We start from the raw sequence: 19681 nt of genomic DNA, 5'->3' as shown, positions 1-19681 counted from the left end.
TGAAGATACATATGCTGCCCTACCAGACCAAGTATGTGCCTTTTGTTGCAGAACATTTGATAATAAAAGCACAATAATAGTAGATATGGGGCCTCATTACGACCCTGGCGGTAAGGGGTTAGCGCCAGCGTTAGCTGCGCCGACGCCTTACCGCCAATTACGGGGTCCCTTAGCGCCATGGCGCTTTTAACACCTGCTTTTAGCGGGTGTTAAAATCCATGGCGCTAAGGGACCATGGAGTTAATTACGCCACCGTAATTTACGGTGGCGTAATTAACGCCTTCCCCACTCCCATTATGCCCTATGGGGCAAAAATGGGAATGGGGAAGGGTAAATGGGGATTGGGGACTTACCGCCCCGCCGACCTCGGAATGGGGCGGTAAGTCCGCCAACCACCATGGCGTAAACGTAGTTTACGCCATGGTGGTAAAGTCACGGCCCAGGCGGTAACTTACCGCCTGGGTCGTAATGAGGCCCATGAACTACAAAATAGAGGACAATGAGGAATCCATATGGTTCAAATCAGCTTTATATCTAACAGCATAAAATAAATACAAAATAACCGGCTGCTCAATAATTTGCATTTACTATAATACAAAGCTTGACAATAACCAAATACCATCACGTGCTGTCACTAATAAAATGTTCCCACTTCCAAAGGCTCTCAACAATTTAACTTGATTGAGAGCATTATAATCCAAACAGTACACTCATTTCAAGCTATAATACGGCTCCAAACGGAAACGGCCAAATTGCCCCCATCTGAGTTACTGAAAGGCATCCGTGGCAAAATAGTATATTTGCCATTAGCTCTTAAAGTTAGACAAGCCCTACAATATCTGAAAGAAAACTATGAACACTACAAAGATATAAACATAGAGGAAGATTTAAGAGAAATGACTAAAATAATTCAATTTTCATCTACAAAACTCCAAGAGTCCACTGAAGATGCATTAGAAACATATCAAATGCATCAAGCCAAAGTATCCTCATTGAGAATATGGAAAAAAAATGTAGAAGCATGTTCTTTTCCACTACTCTTTCCTAATAGAAAACGAGGAAGATATGATCTAAGGTCCATACAAATTAGTGAATCAGAATATCGCTCTTTCCGAAAGTGAACTAGCAACTCTATGTTATGGAGTTGCACACACATTAAAAATGGGATCTCATTTTTTAGAGATGTCCGCTACCTAACTACTTCAAAAAATAAAAGACAAAGTTGAAGTCTTGCAGTCAAGTATCACAAATCTCTTGGAAAACATGCGTAGTGCAAACGAATACTGATTCCGATGTCATGCTGATGTACGCTGTTTTCTAAGGAACCTAAGCCCACCCACATGGTTTGTTACTTTAAGTTATGCAGAGTATGCATGGGATAACTTGCACAACTTCTTACGTACTGCAAAACAAAATAAAGATGGAGTAGATACAAAAATACCAGGAGAACTCTGTTCGCTTGACCCTGTCAATATATCTTGGTACTTTCACCATCACTTCATTGCTATGCTACACTTCATCTGTAAGAAAGCTACCCCTCTGCTTAGAGAAGTGCAACACTTCGTTGGGAGAAAGGAATATCAATCTAGAGGAACACAGCACATCCACAAACATTTGTGTATAAAGTTGCTTCCAAATTTGGCCATGACAATGATGCCATTGTTTTACAGTTTTTTCAAAAATACATTTCCTGCGACATTCCTTCAGAAACCACACATAGGGACCTACCTACAGACATCTTATGCTATCAAAAAAACATACATGAGGCAAATACTGCTGACGTAGATCTAAATAAAAGTTAAACAATATACAAAATATCGCTCTAGCTTTCCCAGACCATTTTTCAAAAAAGGACAACTACATAGCTTGATGTCTTCTATTAGACATGGTGCAAAAGGAACAAAACCCTAAAAACACATACAACATTAAAAGGAATGAAGCATCCATGTACATCAATGATTACAATGCAATCATTGCCATGTTGTGGAATGCAAACATAAACATATAATACATTCCAGACAATTCCACTCCAGTTGCAAGATATGTCACAGCCTATATCACCAAAGCGGAGAAAACAGAGCTAAAAAACCTTAGGGATGACATATCATCTGCCAAAAGACTGTCACAAAAATTGTACAGCTTTGGCATGAAAATGCTCTCCCATACAGAATGTGAATGCTACGGAGCTGCAGAGCATTTAACAGGTAAATCCTTATATGGCAAATTAGATCCTTGGCCCAGCTTCATATGGCAAGAGAGTACTACATTCCTACCAAGTGATAGAAACAATAGCCACAAATGATCCCAACAGCCATGACAATATATAACACTATGTAATTGACACATACTACCCAAAAAGAAGTACTACTTTGGAAAGCATGTGCCTGTACGACATAAGCTACAACTACTGCTACAAAAAAACTGTCACACCCCATGAGACTTGTGAAGGAAGCTTAGTGAAACTTATCAAACCCAGCCTAATGAATCATATAAATGTATCATTTAACTCTCTGCAACATAGAGAACTTTATTACATGGCCCTACTGCAAATGTTTAAACCTTGGAGAAAAGAAGAAGAATTATTAGGTGACTATGAATCATTTGAAGCTGCATCCAAAGCAAATGAAAGCAGTATAACAAATGTTAATTACAAACAATTTAAAGAAATGTTGGACAATGAATGCCAAAAAGAGGATGAAATGGAAGCTAAACTAGAAAAAGACACTCCTGAGGGCAGTCAACCTTCCCTCGCAGGAAGCCAAGAAACACTTGGAGAACCACTCATTCGAAATGAAGCAGAAATAGCCATGACTGAGGTAGAAAATACCAGTTATCAATCTAAACTATCTGATGAAGACTTGTCAGTGCTAACATCCCAGCTAAATGATGAACAACTCACCATTTATCTAGATGTCACTGAAGAAATTGAACATGATTTTAAAGATGAAACTTAAGCTTTAAAATGATAAATCTCTGCTCCAGTATGTAAGCAGTGAAGCTGGTTCTGGTAAAACATTCTTAATTAAAATAATCAGCACATTATACAAAACTTGACAAACAGCAACCTTTCAGCTGTTGTAACAGCCCCCACAGGATTTGCTGCCTACAACATAGGAGGTGTAACTTTACACCAACTACTGTTCCTTCCAGTAGAATACCAAATCAAATTAGAATACTACAAATTATCAGCAGAAGCTGCTACTGAAGTAAACAGAATTCTGAAAAAAATGAAAGTGCTCCTAATAGATGAAGTAAACATGGGGCCTCATTATGAGTGTGCCGGTCTAGAAACAACGGTGCCAGTGAGCCTACCGGGACCGTTGTTTCCAGACCAGCACAATAGGACTCTGTGGTTGGATGCCATTCTGCCCTCCAGGGTCAGACCGGGCAGGCAGAACGGCACCCACCCGCAGAGTTTCACGGAAGCACCGGCACCGTTGTTAGCGGTGCTGGTGCTTCCATGGTCCCCATTGCCATGGGAATGGGGACTTACAAAATTACTGGCATCTGACTTCCCAGTCGCTGGGGTCGGAATACCCTGGTGTTACCGGGAAGTCAGGCACCAGTAATTTCTTACTGGTCTGGCGGCAACCTGCCGGTTTTACCAGCAGGGCTACTGCCAGATCCATAATGAGGCCCATGGTTTCTAACCTCGTGTTGGCTTTAATTCACATCAGAATGCAAGAAGTCCTGAAATCCAACTATGAAGAACTGTTTAGAGGAGAACATGTTATTGTTTTCGAAGACCTTCTACAGTTAACAGCAGCAAGAGGTAAGCCTATTTTCAAACCTTTAGGAGACAAACAATGCTGCAACACACTCAGCAACATTCGAAAAGTATATCTCTGGCAACATTTTCACTACAAAGAACTAATTCATTACATGCATCAGTCTGCAAACCTCACCTATGCTAAGATTTTAAAAAGCATTAGAAATGGTCTGCTTACTAAAGATGAAAAATCCATCTAAAATAGTAGACTAATCCATGAGCTATATGGGCGAAACACATCTGCTCTTGATGTCATGTAACAATTAACTCAACAAAATATAAAACACATGTCCTTAATGCCAACCCTTGCAAGCTGTAGTGAATTCAACAAGACAATGTGGAAAAAAGAAATGCAACCCATACGGCACATCATCTCTTAGACAAACTAGAGGTTCACGGTATGACACTCCCTATGTGTCAACAAGCAACAGCATGACTAAATAGCTTAGAAAAATGTATATCCAACACAACTGGATTGGAAAACACATGTACTTTTTGTCTAAACAGCAGAGTAATTCTAAAACGTAACCTTGACGTAGAACAAGGTTTAGTCAATGGAACAATTGGTACAGTTGTTGGTTTCCAAACATATCCACATAACAACAGCTTTCAGTTTGTCAACACCCACTTTGACAAACTTGCAACTTGCAGAAGCTAAATAAATTGGCCGCACAATAGAATGTTTCCTTCTTTTAAAATACATGTATGTACAGAGAGAAAAATTATCTCTATCTCTTGCATATGCTGTCACTATTCACAAATCACAAGGTCTAACCCTAGATCACACATTGATTGACATTGGCAGCACAGTCCATTCCTAGTTAACTTTAATGCAAACAAAGTCAACACTGAAATTCCTTGCATCGTAGAATACAACAGGTTACGTGCACTATACACTCCAGCTAGATATATAGCCTGCACCTAAAAATAATATAACCTTTAAAAGTAAAACAAATACAAACAGAACCTACAACAGATCTCCCAACAATTGCGCTAAAGAAACAACAACCAACAGCTTCTCTATCAAATAATACAAACACTATACTGTCCACTACAAACTCAACTGCACATCCATCAGAAAGCACGTCTCTCTGGTCCATTTAAATTCAGCAACACAACTGGAGCAAATTGCTATGCAAATGTGCATTCAGTCGTCTCTTACAATTGCCACCAATTGTTCACACCATTTAATTAAACGGCTTGTACTAGTTGTGTTCGCAAATACGCATCCATCATAGACATGTCACAAATAATCCGGACAACACTTACAGTGTCTCAATTATAAGGCAAGAATTGGACTACTGTGCAGGAAGGGTAAAATGGACCATAAACACACAGGAAGATCCACAAGAATTTCAAATGCACTTCCCACAAGTACAGGAAACCAAAAACATCCCTATACATGAAATCTTCCAGATTTCATACACGTGGAAACATATATACACGTGGAAACATACATACACTCTTTGAAACCATGTTTCATAAGAGCACATCCGTAATGAATGATTTGTGTATGTGTCCATACCAAATTGTGAATCCATTCCAGTTTACCAGTTTCTGCAGAATGCAAATCATGGCATATTATGACCTTTTTGCAATTGCCTATGTCATACCCCCAAGAAACTGGCCACTGCCCACAACCACCACAATAGAATTAAACCATCTAACAAGTACGTACAATACACTTTCAAACAAAAATACTCGCCCTGAACCCCCTGCAATTAAAATAATATCTGCAGACAGTAAAATTGACTGCGGACTTGGCGGCATCTGCATACCCTTTTGTTCACCTTTCATGCTCCATAGCATCTCTATTCCACTACCCTACCCTTTGCACGCCTTCTTTCAGCCATCTAATAACCCCAAATGTGTTTTACAAATTGTTCATTCACATTGGAGTCCACGGACTGGGTGCCACCCACACCAACTTTTATCACCTAGAAAAACAGCCCCATATTATCATTATTCCACTTCCACCCTTTCCAGTCATTCTTTCGACTACAAAATAACCCACTGCGCAATACGTGGACACTGGCTACTGTCCTTGAATGCAACATGACGACTGTTCCGAAAAATAAGATGCAGTTTATGCTTTTCAATATCCAATCAGCGGACGCATCCGATGTCTGCAGACATCATGCCAGACCCTAATTGGTCCAGGAGGCTGTCCAAAGACCAAATTGGGAAGTGAGTCCATGGACCAGACCCAGATATCACTATCAACAGAGATCTTTGACCTTCTCTGCGCCAATGGCATTGACATCCTATTCATCACAGTGGCCTCCCAATAGCATTCAAAGGACACCTGAAAGTAAAAACAGACGAACCGCTTAACATCAACAACTCTGAAGTCATGGTCATACACTTATCGTTGAATACAAAAACAAACATCAAATTCATACTGGTCTACAGACCACCTACAAACGATGCAACCTTTGTTGACAACTTCATAGAAGCCATCACCAACATAGCCATTGAACACGGCCATATAATAATCCTGGGGGACTTCAACATTTGGTTAGAAGAAACACACACCAACTCTCAAAACTCACTAATTGGGCAGGTAACAACCTTGAAAGTACAACAGTTGGTCAAAGGTGCAACAAACTCAACAGGACACACACTCAATGCAATCTTTAACAAGAAAAAACTTGGCACCACCAATACAAATACTTTGAAGCAACCATCTCATCATTCCATTTGTGATAACACTACCAACTCAAGTCAGCATCCAGCCCTTCAAGCTCACAACCACTACAAAAAGAAACTGGAAAACCGTCAAAGCAAGCAACCTAATGGAACAAATGGAGAAGACCAAACCTTCAGCAGCAGAACTGGAGAAGGCAGACCTAGACGAGAAAGTGGAGCTACTCCACAAATGGATTGCTGATATAATCAAAAACATTGCCCCGGAAAAACCATTTACCCCCTCAAGAAAAAGAGCAATGACAAAATGCTTCACCCCACCATTAAGCACCATGAAAAAGAACAACAAGAAGCTGAAATTAGAATGGAGGAAAGAATACAACCAAGATAAGAAAACACAGTTCCAAAAACAAATCCGATCATATAAGAAGGAAATTCAAAAGGCAAAGAGAAGGCATAATGATGACAGAAACACCAATGCCACCAACACACAAAAAGAAATGTTCAACATCATAAAGGAAATGAGAAACCCACCTGGTTGTGACAACACTCCAACCCCCTCAGAGAAACTATGCAACGACTTGGCAGACCATTTCAAGAACAAAATCAGCGACATCCGACAAATCATACAAAACAGAACAACCAACCCTAACAAATCAATCCTCACACAAGGAACGCCATCAGAATATTACAGAAACCTCTTAAATCTTACGCTTACAACAGGAACTGTACCACGATCCTTCAAATCAGCATATATTAAGCCACTTTAAAAAAACACAAGTGCCAAAGTGGAAGACCTATCCAACTACAGACAGATTTCAAACCTTCCCTACCTGGCAAAACTCCTAGAAACGTATGTATACAAATTAACCCAAGAACATGTAGAAAAACACCACTTGCTAGACCAAGCACAAGTCAGATTCAGACCCGCAAGAGGAACAGAACCGCCACTACTATCCATCTGGGGCAACCTAAAGACCAACCCAGACTCCAACACAACCTCGGCTCTGATACTGCTCGACCTCTCCCCAGCCTTTGCCCTTTAAGCCATGACACCCTAACTAAAAGATTGTAAGATATAGGTATAACTGACATGGCACTACTCTGGATTAAATAATGCTTAGCAGACAGAACAGAAACCATATGGATAAAACCATTCAAATATACTCCACGAGTTAACAACTGTGGAGTACCACAAGCATCCTCACTATCACCACTATATTTCAACATCTACCAGACTCCAGTAATCGGGATCTTCAAAAAATATATTACATGCTATAATCAAGCCGATCACTCACCCGTAATAGAATGTCTAAACAAAGACTTTGACTGGATGAACGCCAACAACTTGAAAATCAACCCAGGAAAGACAGAAATCATGATCATATCCAAAAACCAACAGAACAACACCTACATTCCCTGCCCGACGGAAATGGGGACCGCGCCCACACCATCTAAGGTAGTAAAAAATCTTGGAGTCCTAATGGAAGTAAATCAATACAAAAACGAGGTTACAGCAAAGACAAACTTGGATAAAGGGGCTGACCGAATACACAAATGGAAACACAAAAGTAGCTAATTTAGCACAATGACAGAGAGATGAGACAGCCTTATCGTGCTGAAACTTAAATCACCAAAAGGAAACAACCTTCTCTAAACCATGAAGGAGACGCAATAGAAATATGCATCTCTCCTAACAACAAGGATACTAACCAGCCCAAAAAAAATAAAAAAATAAAAACTTCACCATTCCTCACACACCTCTCACACTCTAACCAAACACAACCACACCTCTTAAATCAGCAGCAACCTGCACACACTTCACCACCCCACAACAACAACCACTCCACACAGACCCACCAAACAACACCACATTACAGACTCAGAACCGAATAACACACCAATATGCTCAGCGAACGGTGTTAACCGAACTAAAGTTGCCAACAGTACTTCACAGCTCCCTTGCTCTTCTCCAAACTTTGTCCCACTAACACACCTAACCTCCCCCCCTTTATTTCAGATCCACTAGAGCACCAGGGGACCACTCCAGTGGTGATAGTGCCCAGTGCAAATACCCTTTAACATTAACATGCAGACTTGAAATCCGCTGCTGCAAAAAGGAAAGCACCAGAAACCAAGCCTTCTCTGCCTAAGCCCCAATATATGGTGGTCCCCTGGTCCAGAGAGGAGAAAAGGTGATATTGAGGCAGGGGACATTTTAGTGCAAGCAGATACTTCGAAATACTTGGGTCAGTAGGTAGCTGGATCCATGGAACACTTAATAGAAACTAATGTTCATATAACACTTCAAAGATTTGATGAAGACTTGACACCCCAAGTGAACTTGATTAGCACACTACAGAATTTACTGATTTCTAAAAAGCCTATTGTTTTTCCAAAACACATGTAGAATGATTTTCTTCAAAGCGGTTTTCACTAAACAAGAAAAAGGTTATTGTAATACTTTTCAGCATTATTTTAATGGACCACTTTTCAGCATTATTTTAATGGACCACTTCTGGTGAGTTTTTTGTATTGTGGAGAAGAGGCACAGCTTGCGTGTACCGGTTCAACAACTCCCAACTGCTATGCAATAGAAAACCAAATGCATTAACACAAGCACAACATTGTCATGCTGACATTAATGCTTTAGACTGCATTGTAAATTCTATCTACTGTGTGTAAATGGCAGTAAGCAATTACATTTTCTGCAATATGAAGTGCAAAGGGAAAGTGTTAAGTTTACTTCACCTGTTGTTACACCTTATTTCACTACATAGTGCAAAGGATTAAATAGCAGGGAAGGTGCAATTTGAAGGCACCTGGGAACACAAGTAGCTTTGTCTAGGGAACCTATAATAGTAATCCAACAATTCAGAGATTTGATGAAAATACTCTAGGTGAACCTAACAGTGTGCCTGATGGAATGAGTAGTACTCCATGGAATGTCCTATTTTCTAATAATTGTGTTTGTTTTCAAAAACATTTTCTTCATAGCATGTCCCATCTGTACAGTTTCCTCAATGTTTTAACATGATCTCCTTGGTATGCACTGAGAAGACTCCACACAAATGGAAACCTTTTTCCAGAAATTAATCTGATTCAATGGAATCTAACCCCAGACAGAACATCAATGTATTACTGTGTTTGAGGTAATGCTTGGGATGGCAACCCTATTGATTTTTGTGTTGGTAGTTCCTTAGGTGCAGATGCAAACACAGTTGCTTCATAGCCCCTTATAAATGTACTATTGCATGCCATGATGATGGCAGAACAAACCTGGAACCGAGTCAGGTGTGGCCCTGGAGATAGACTGCCCTAGTTTGAAGGGAAAAGTGACAATGCGCTATGAATAAGGTAAAGGACAGGGAATTCCATCAGAGAGGGTAGCATTTAATGTGTGCCCAATGAAAATGGGATGGTATATGTGTAGTGATTAGAGTCAGCAGATTTAAATGCTAGAAGATGAAAGGGTCTGAACATTATTAAACATTATTGCAATTTGGTATAAAGGTTATTCTATTATCTCTGTAAGAAATGTGTGTTTGTTGAGGTTGGTGAGTGAAAATAGTTTTACAGATCATTTTAATTAAGACCTTGACAGTTCAGTTCAGAAGAATCTTTCAGCACCACAACTCCAAGCCGGATAATAGCAAATATTTTGAAACATATTCTTGTGATGTTCAAATACACATCTGCAATTATGGAAAACACTCTAGGGAACCTGAATGTGAATTGGGCGAATCGTTTGAGAAAACCCACGAGAGAAAACCTGTGGGAGGCATTGTAGTCACCACAGAAGTGGCCTCCAGTACACAAATAAAGATAGTGCAGAATACATACTTCCACAGAAGGTACAACTTGTGAGACAGGCTCCACAACATATATAATAGTGGGAATGGCCTATGCCTTAGATGCATAATGTGAAGCAATTATTTACAACCTTCTGCATGTATGTTCATGAATAAAATGTTAATGAATGTGCATTAAATCACATTTAGATGAAAATTGGACATGCTGCAAAGTATGTTTTTATTGAAGAATTCGATTAAATGTCTGATTTTGTTATATGGCATTGGTCAGTGACCTTCTTGCAAATGAAGGGGTGGTGGTGGACAAAAGGTACATTGCTGTCCCATGGAGGACAATGATAACACTATTATCAAATTCAGCAGAGGGTGTACAACAAGTGTCAGATACAATGATGTATTGGACCAGCAGCTGAAAACCAACCTTTGAACAGATATGTATGTACTGGATGCTACCATATCTACATTAGGTGGAAGGATTACCACAGCAACGGAATGCAGAGAAAAAAGAGAAAGGAGAGGAAATCAAGTCCTCTTAACACACACACCCTAGAGGGGCATGGAAGGGAAATGAGTATATTTAGATTACACGTTGTTTAATTGTTGTTTGCTGGTGTACAATATTGCTGTCTTTTACATTCCACTAAAACCATGCAAAAACCATGCAAAAATTGAATCTCTGTTATCCTAAACATTAAGATGTTAAACTTAAAAGGTTAAGTCTTTAAAACTAGGAATCGGGAGCTGAGTTTAATTGAAATAATCAGATATGGAATGCTTGACAATATAAATGTAGAATGTACAAATGGCAACATAACTTCATTGTACTATGATGCCACTACACAGACACATTAGAATAACTGGGCTGTTTTTGAGGTTCTGTGGTTCAAGTGCACTTGCTGTAGCAATATTCCATGAAATTAACTATTTTGAAGAAAAAGACAATCTTCTATGCACAGAATCCAAGAGGCCATATTAGAATGAGAGTGAGTGTGATTCTTAGGTAAAGTAGCTACGGCCAGGTAGAACAATAAACTTTAAAATGTTTATTCAGTAAAAAAAAAGAAAATAATTACTTTTGCTTTTGAGACACAAATGTTGATACCTTTTGTCACAGCGCTTAGACACCATTATCTGCCATATAAAACAACACATCGTAGGAAATAAACGATGGCTGTGTCAAGTTTATTAATATCAATAAAACACATTTTACAAAAGATAATGTAGTGGGCACTGACAACCATGCCTATAATGTTAAGCTTACAAAACAAAACTGGTATACAACCCTTGCAACCATGTTATGTAAATGACCAATAAACTGAATTGTGATATGTGCATGCAAATAACAATCCAGTGCAATATATGCTATGCATTATGCATGTTCAATTCAATTGTTGTTAAGCAATACATTACCAACTTCTGATTAGGTACACATATACAGTAGCATTGCTTTGTATCAGCATGTCATGTACACATTGTCAAATGAAGCTGGAATCCTATGAAATCTGACCTTTGCTTATTCAGTTCAATTTCCAAGACAGAAGGTCCAGATGTAGCCTCTCTGGTATAACAAGACCCATCATTAATCAGTAACGTATCAATTAGCTCAGCCAAACAGACAAAGAAAGGAAAGCCCATTTATTCAGGGAACTCCTATTTTTGTGGAGTTTCACAGTGTATGAAAGACGTCGGGTCAAAGGAACTGGACCAGCTTCTCTAGTAAAATAACACTTCAAAAGACAAATCTCCATACAGTTATGACATGTTGACCTGAGCAGAGTAATAACCAACCAGTACCTATTGCATGTCTTCTTCATGGCCTGGGAGGACTAAGTCATCATATATTGTTTAATGATAAACTTACATAAACAGGCAGTGCACAGCTTTAAACAAATTAGCCAAGTGAATTGGTTAATGTAAACAGCACCAAAACTAAATCATATTTTCGGCCATAACTTCTGAATGCTTTGCCTCATTTAAAAATAAACATAGTTTTGATTTTCAGTATCTGAAAAGAACCTACCACAGCCCTCATTTAAGAAATACTTAATCAAATGAGGTTGCATGGGTGAAGTTTATTAATTATTTAAGGCCAAAAGCACATGCAATAGGGAGAGTTCTTGGGAAATATGAAGATGAAGTGCGCATGTCCGATAGGAGAACTGCTGATGTGGTCCACATGAATGTTGCTGATTCAAATCCCCCTGAAGAAGGTCTTTTTTTCCAAGTAGGCCTCACACAGAAGTCTTGCTGTAGACAAAATCAGACTGCCTAAGAGGGATTTTGAAAGCATGCGACCAACTGGGAGCAACGGTTGCTTCGTAGCACTGCCTGGAGCTGTTGCTTTTCCTACCTGCCTTGCGCCTTTAACAGGCAAATGTGAATCCATTAAACCCTGTTAATTTAGCTATATGTCCCAAGAATTAGTTAAATCCCTGATAGCATCTGAAATATTTGTCTGTGAATCCTTTACCAGCTATGCCACTGTATGGCAATTGGGATATAAAGAAAAATGTGTGGAAGTGTATTTAAATTAGAATGCCCTAGAATTTTGGTTGCACAGGGCAGATTTTCCGCTGATAGTCAACAAATATAATTAATTGTCAAGTTTTCACAGGGGCCATTTAAGCCTGGATTTGTGACATGCTGTACGATTAGGTGTATGAAGTGTTTCATTATTTTGCAGGAGTTGATACACTTTTTGACCTGTGGAAACCAATAACCAATGTCATGTTTATGAAGAACATTGAACAGAAAAGAAAGGATTCCACCTTAAGTGGACTTCTAATGGCAATTGGAAATATGTGTTTATTCATTGGGATCTGCCCACTTGGTCACAGACATTTCACCACATTTGGTAAAAGAGAAAAAAAAATGCAGGCTGGGTTTGGGAACATGCAAAATTGGCTGTAAAGTTGTGGGGTTGGAAAAGAACTGTGGGCCATGGCAGGTGCTTATGGGGTCCTGCTCCCCATGAAAATATGCAACAATAAATGCAGCAAAAAGGCCAAAGCAAACAGATGCCCCTGATCGGATTCCTTTTCCATCTAAAATGTATACTACAGTTTCTGTGACTCTTCAAATGAATCAAGGTGGTGTGCTCTTCAAAATAAAAACATGCTTATATTCGGAACCCTAGCTTGTAGACCAAATTAACAAACATACCATGCATTTTATTATATAGACATTTTCAAATTAGAAAACAACAGTAACCTATATCTAGTGTAGAATTACACCTAGAATAATAAATGGATATGTTAATGTCTCTAATGCCAGCACTTGTCAATGGTGAAAAAGAAGAGTAAGCTAAATATATATCATAATTTCTAAAGAGAATTTTAAAATGCTTTTCCTTGAAATGTTATGCTGACAAGTGGTGATCATTTGATGTTCACAGTGAGGTAAGGTTACCTATTTATGGATAGCATAGTTATGCAGGCTGGGCTTTATACAAATGGATGTTCATGCTTATGTTGAATGTAATTTTGTGTGAGATGACAGAAGGCAGGTTGTATTTATTTTTGTAGACAAGCTGCCTGTATTTGCATTGGATATTACAGGTGATATCACCAGCATCCTAATTTAGGAGACTACCTTTAATTATTTGTATATATTATTTTGAACAAATCCTGACATTCAGATTAAGATAATGTCACTACAGATGATTTGAGGTGGGCACAGATATACACAAATAGGGGATCAAAACTGTTATTCATTTAAAAACAAATCTGAAACCATATACTCATTGCTGAATAATTGCTTGAAATCCGATTGACACAAGAGTTCCTTCTAACAATTGTAAGCAATGCAAATGGAACACTGGTAAAGCTCGTTGTGACTCTGCTCATATGGAGTCCAGCTGTATGTGGATGATTCTGTTCTTTTATCTAGCACACCATTTGCCGTGCATTCCCCATTATCAGTGGTTGCTCAATATTGTAAACAAAATGATCTTAAAATGAACAATAACACATTTAAAATACTAATGTTTGTTTGGTACAGGGACAGCATATTGTTTAGGTAATTTGTTCGCTAAAGGGTAAGCCTTGATCAGGTGAATACTATCCAGTATCTGAGACGTGTTCTTGTCTACTACCAAATGGTTGGCGACTGCACATTCTCTCAGCACTAAAGAAAGTTCACATGCTGGAAAAGCTATAATGAAACTTGTATGACTACAAGGGAATATAGTAATAATGCAATCTGATAGTTTTTCAGGTTAATTGTGAAAGTATTGTGGCCTATCGATGTAAGCTATGCAGTCTGGATAAGAGCATTGAGATCTTTGGACTGCAGTAACAAACATTTTGGAAAAAGGTTTACCCAGTTTCGTCATAGCTTCCCCAGAGCTGCATTAGGTGTGGATATGTGCTATGCCTCAGTGTTATGCAAGGTACCAAATAATCCAGCAAGATGTGCTGTGAACAGACTGTTCAGTGATGTGATAATTTAGATAGACAGGACACAAAGGGATATTTTGAAATGGCCAAACTAAAAAGTCAAACTTCCTACTGCACCTCCTCCTCTCCTTCCCCCAGAAGCTCATGGCATCCCAAGCTCTGGTTCTCTCTAGGTTGGACTATTGTAACAGCCTCTTCCTAAATCTACTTGCCTCTACTCTCCGTCCTCTGCAACTAATCCAGAACAGGACTGCGAGACTTGTCCTTGGCCTCAAGCCCTGGGATCATATCTCTCCAGCTCTGAAATCTCTCCATTGGCTACCAGTGGATGCACAATTAAATTCAAAACCCTCTGCATTGTCCACATGGCTTTCTGGGGCCTACGTCCAAAATACCTTCAGCTATCCCTCTGCAAATATCAACCCTCTCAAGATCTTCACTCCTCTACCTCCAACTCCCTCAAGGTCAGTTGTTTTTCAAAGGAACAAGCTCGGGGTAGATCTCTGTCTTCGGCTAGGGCCTCCCTCTCGAACAGCCTCCATGCCACTCTAAAACTTGAGGAGAACCATCTCCCGTTCCAGAAGCACCTCAAGACCTTTCTCTTTTCTTCTGCCTTTGCTCCCCCTCTCCCGTGCTTATCTGTTCTCTCTTTGCACCGTGCACCTGGCCACCCTCTGTCCTCCAGGCCCAGGTACCTGCCCACCCTGCCACCCTTCCGCACTGTCTCCAGGCCACCCCTTCACTGGGGTCTGTATCTCTACCCATACAGCCACCCCTTTTTCTTCCTGCACTTATCAGACCTACCATGTCTGCTGCCTTAAACCTAGCACTTGCAAACTGCTAGCTGCACTACCACTGTTTGTTGCCTTTATTATTTATTTATTGTTATTTATCTGTTTCTCCTCTGCTTCGCACTTTCCACTTCTCCCCCTTCCATGCACTTTTCCCCTCCTCCTCTCCCATGCACTTGCACATTCTCAATGTCACTCGGACTAGTAAGATCGCTGTTTTGTTCTCCCCTGTTCCCCTCCCTTGCCTTGTCACGCTCTGAAACACTTGTGTACGAGCACGATAGAAATACAATATCAATATCAATATCCAATAATATTAGAGACCTGAAAAATGAATTACAACTTCCAGGGACGATGATTTGCTATAATCGAACATGTGCCTTCCATGCACAAAAAATATTTACTTACAACTACTAAAATTGAAACGAATATTGAAGTCTGAAACTAATTGGTCCATTCAACAAGGCACATTTACGGACCTACTATGGGCAGATACGTATTATGAGGAAGCTTTCTAAAAGCAGTATATCCACGTATTAGGCACACAAAAAAAGAGAGATGGTTGCAAGTGCCAGCATTCTCTGCTCTCCGGCAGCAATAAGCAAATGCTCCCACTAGGGGGCTTTTGCTTGATTAGTGCTACGGGCACAAAGTTAACATGAACACAGGAGGCTTGTTAATTTCACGAAATAGATGCCTCCTAGTGATTGAAAATGCTGACTTTGAGGCTCATTTCCCAAACATTTTACATAGGAACATTTTGTAAAAAAATTGTTCATATATGGCCAAACTTTTTAAGCAATACCATTTATGAGTGATCTACCCCTTTAATATTGAGACAACTAAAATGGTGTCTGCCTTTTTAGCAGCAGTTTGGAGAAATGGAACCCAGATTTTACTTGATCTGGGGATTGGTCTGGAAGTGAGATCATTTGAAAGTGCGTACATTATCTGCATAGAGTTTGATAATGCTTTTAGGCTAACAGCCACCTGTTTTGGTATTTGGCAGTCTGAGAGTCCATCCCAGCATAGTATGACTCGTCCCACCAATTTTAAATTATTGGGGTTCTAAACACTAGGAACTATTTACTTTATTGTCTTTACTTAGATGTTGTTTTTTTTTTTCTTTTTACAGTGTGTTGTATGTGTCCTATATGATCTAATGAAGGGCTCATGGTCCAGAAAAGATAAATAACAAGAAACCAAATCAAATCTCTGCGACAAGTATTTAATATGTTTGTTGCTAGTAAGGAGAGTGTCACACTACTTGTGGGAAGCACATTATTGATGCAATCCATCACTGAAAGCTAAAATAATACGTTGACTTTTGACTTCAGAAGTTAGGTGGAAGAAATAAAATGAAAGATTTTACCTCATAGCCAAGGATCCTGCCGCTGTAGTTCTTTAAGGAAATAGCTTTCCATGAAATGGTAATTACTGATGCTGAGTGACTATGTGCCGCAATTTCAGATGGTCCAATGGTGGGTTCTGCATTTGTGAAAGGAACATTCAGTTAAAACAAATTAAGCAGATTCAACTAAATGCACAAGTTAGAAATTATTTTTCATAACTGAGATTGTTTGGTATTTATGTAGCCCCAAAAGGGGCCCATGAATATTCTCAGTTCACCAGTGTCTGGTTACCTGAAAAAATGTTCTGTCACTTTTACAGAATAAGCAAGTGCTCCTGCCCCATAGCCCCATAGCCCCATAAAGACACTAGTGCCCCTCACTACTATTCCTTGCCCCAACATCCGAGGACAAATTTAAAAATATTTTCAATTTCCATCACAAGTGTACTGGAAATAGAAACAAAGAAACTTGCATTCCCAACTGCCCTGCCAGGCCCCATAAGTCTGTGTGGTATGTTCAAAGGTGGTGCAGGGGAAGGCAGGATACTCATGGGTGGCTTCAAACCTTTCCTGAGAAATCTCTGTAAAAGATTCAGAAGTGTCTCAGACCAAAACACACACACTAGTTGGTGATTCAGTGAGTGCCCACACTTGTTTGTTCAGCACTTGTTGGGAGGTGCTGCATATGCAAAGTTATTCCTTTTCTCAAATCTGAAAGAATGTCTGCACCAGTGGCTCCTATTGTGAAACATGCAAATCCTTTTACATATTACATACCCTCTTCGGCGGAATACACAGTCGCCACAGGGCTAAAAGGTCCTTCTCCTTTATTGTTATATACACCGACTTTAACTTCATATGGTGAAAAGGGCAAGATGCTTTCATTCCTAAAGACATATCTTGCAACATCAGCCGATGTAACGACAGTCTGGATCCAGGTTGTAATGCCTACCGGTCTAAAGGCAATGACATATCCAAATCCTTCACCATTCTGCAGTTCTTCAGGAAGGGGCTGAAATATCAGAGAACAGATCATCATCCAAAATGATTCAGCATAATACGGTAAGCAACAGGATGACCTACAGGTTCTCTAGAGCAATAATCAGGCATGGTAGAAATAGGCCAACACCAGTAATGCTATGAGGTAATGTTACTGATGTGTGCCCAAATTAAAATCAGTTTGCTGTACTGGAGTTTTTCACCTCGAGTACATACAGATGCCCTCATTTTTTTGAAAAAAAAAAGCTTGTCTTGTGTGAAGAGGACCACCTATGTGTGCATATCTTTGCACTTTGGAACCCACCATGCAATTTCCGTCATTTGCAATAAGAAGTGACAATAAATTGTGATAAAGTTGATGCAAAGAAGCGTAAACAAACCCTGCATTCAAATTTGTTGGCGACATTTAAAGAGGCTGCCCATGGTATTTGCTTACTTGCGCAGATGCTAAGACTGGGGGATTCCATAGGTATCGAAAATGTCATGCTGATGCAAAACCATTTGGTTTTTGAAGGTGGAGCACCGGTTAGGGTAGGAGTGTTAGGGAGAATTCTCCAAAATGGCTAATTTCACTTATCTACTGAGTCCCTTAGCAGCTTTGCTGGATTTCTAGGATTTATTTTATCACCTGGTAAGAGTTTGAGACTTTTTTCCCACTCTTACATTTGTTTTACTGTGTGTGTTTAACATTTTTGTGTTCATAGACTGTGGAGCCTCACTACTCCATAGGCATCATCGTTTTATTGTGTGTTACACATCACCTTCAGTGCAGTGACACAGGGTTGTCTTTTTTAGACTTCCCACATTAAACTCCATTTTCTGAGACTGACTACTGTCTCCCAGAACATGTAAAGTTGCCATTGACATTTTAGTCTTTTTAAAAATCACAGACCCAGTACAAACTATCTTACATAGATTTCTGGAAAGGGTTAATAGTTATCCCTTTTTGTCTATTGCTCATGGAACATTACTTAGTTCCCTTTTCATCTTTTCATGTTCGAGGATATCTTAGTAGCCTCGAACATAAACCTGCTGGACCATATTTACTTTTATTTGGTTCCTGCTGGGTTTATTCGCCATTTCTTTTTGTAAAAGTCTTTCTCGTGTTTTGCTCTGTGCGCCAAACCAGGTTTCGTTCCTTTGTTCGCCGACCTTTGGCAGGTTTCTGCACTGAAGCCCTCCTTAGGCACCTGAATGTCTGAGGGGGACAGGATGTGAGGGAGGGGTTTGAGACTCCCTGCACAGGGTCTCCTTGGAGACCCATGTCGCACTCTATATGATTGGCTGTGGTGACTGTCCCGCGGGACAGCCACCCTGCTGTGTGATTGACAGCCAGGCTGTGTGAATGGAGGAAAACTGCATAAAAAGCAGGTCTCTGGGACTGAGAAGGCAGAGTCACCAATGGATCGAGAGAAACAAAGAGAAGCTGACAGAAGAGGACCTCTACAATGACTGAACCTCCCGGTGAAGCCCTACTGCGGGTCCGAATCTTCAAACTTCAACGACATGGAAGATCTGCAAGGAATCTTCTCCCCTTGAGCTGGTAGGAAGAACCAGTTCACCAAACTGCAAGCCAGGCCTCCCTCCTCTGGTCGAATTTGCTGTGCACAGCTACAGTGAACCGGATAGCCAGGAGGATCAGACCCTGCTTGGGTTTTAAGGAGCACACCTTTTATTCATTGTTTTGCTCTGCTGCTGGTTTCTTCCCTGGGAAATGCAGGAACCTCCAGTCTTCCTACTTCGTGTCGGTTTGACAGTCGCTTCAGAAACTGTGAGCCTGCAGTACCTGCCAGGAACGTCCGCCTCAGCTACAGCTTTCTTCTCCATTTAAGGTACTGTTGAAATCCGGTCGTTCGTCCCGTCCGACTTCGGTAAAAGTGCTTGAAATCTTTTGCCAATATGAGGGCTTGTCCTTC

The 19681-nt window shown here is 40.0% G+C and overlaps 1 protein-coding gene across 1 annotated transcript in view; it reads right to left on the bottom strand.

The window, feature by feature from the left end:
- The window catches only part of LOC138566368 (contactin-3-like), a 1374021-nt gene that overhangs the window by 173883 nt on the left and 1180457 nt on the right, over window positions 1-19681 (bottom strand). The window contains exons 18-19 of the mRNA XM_069643533.1: window positions 17544-17778; window positions 16788-16903 (exon numbers count right to left, since the gene is read on the bottom strand). Of these exons, the coding sequence (XP_069499634.1) occupies window positions 16788-16903; window positions 17544-17778 (351 nt within the window). The remainder of the gene's footprint in view (window positions 1-16787; window positions 16904-17543; window positions 17779-19681) is intronic.

The sequence above is a fragment of the Ambystoma mexicanum genome, chromosome 2p (assembly GCF_040938575.1).
Source record: "Ambystoma mexicanum isolate Mex_15411 chromosome 2p, UKY_AmexF1_1, whole genome shotgun sequence".
Lineage (NCBI taxonomy): Eukaryota > Metazoa > Chordata > Amphibia > Caudata > Ambystomatidae > Ambystoma > Ambystoma mexicanum.
Note: the sequence above shows the minus strand (reverse complement) of the source record. Positions and strands in the feature narration are given on the sequence as shown.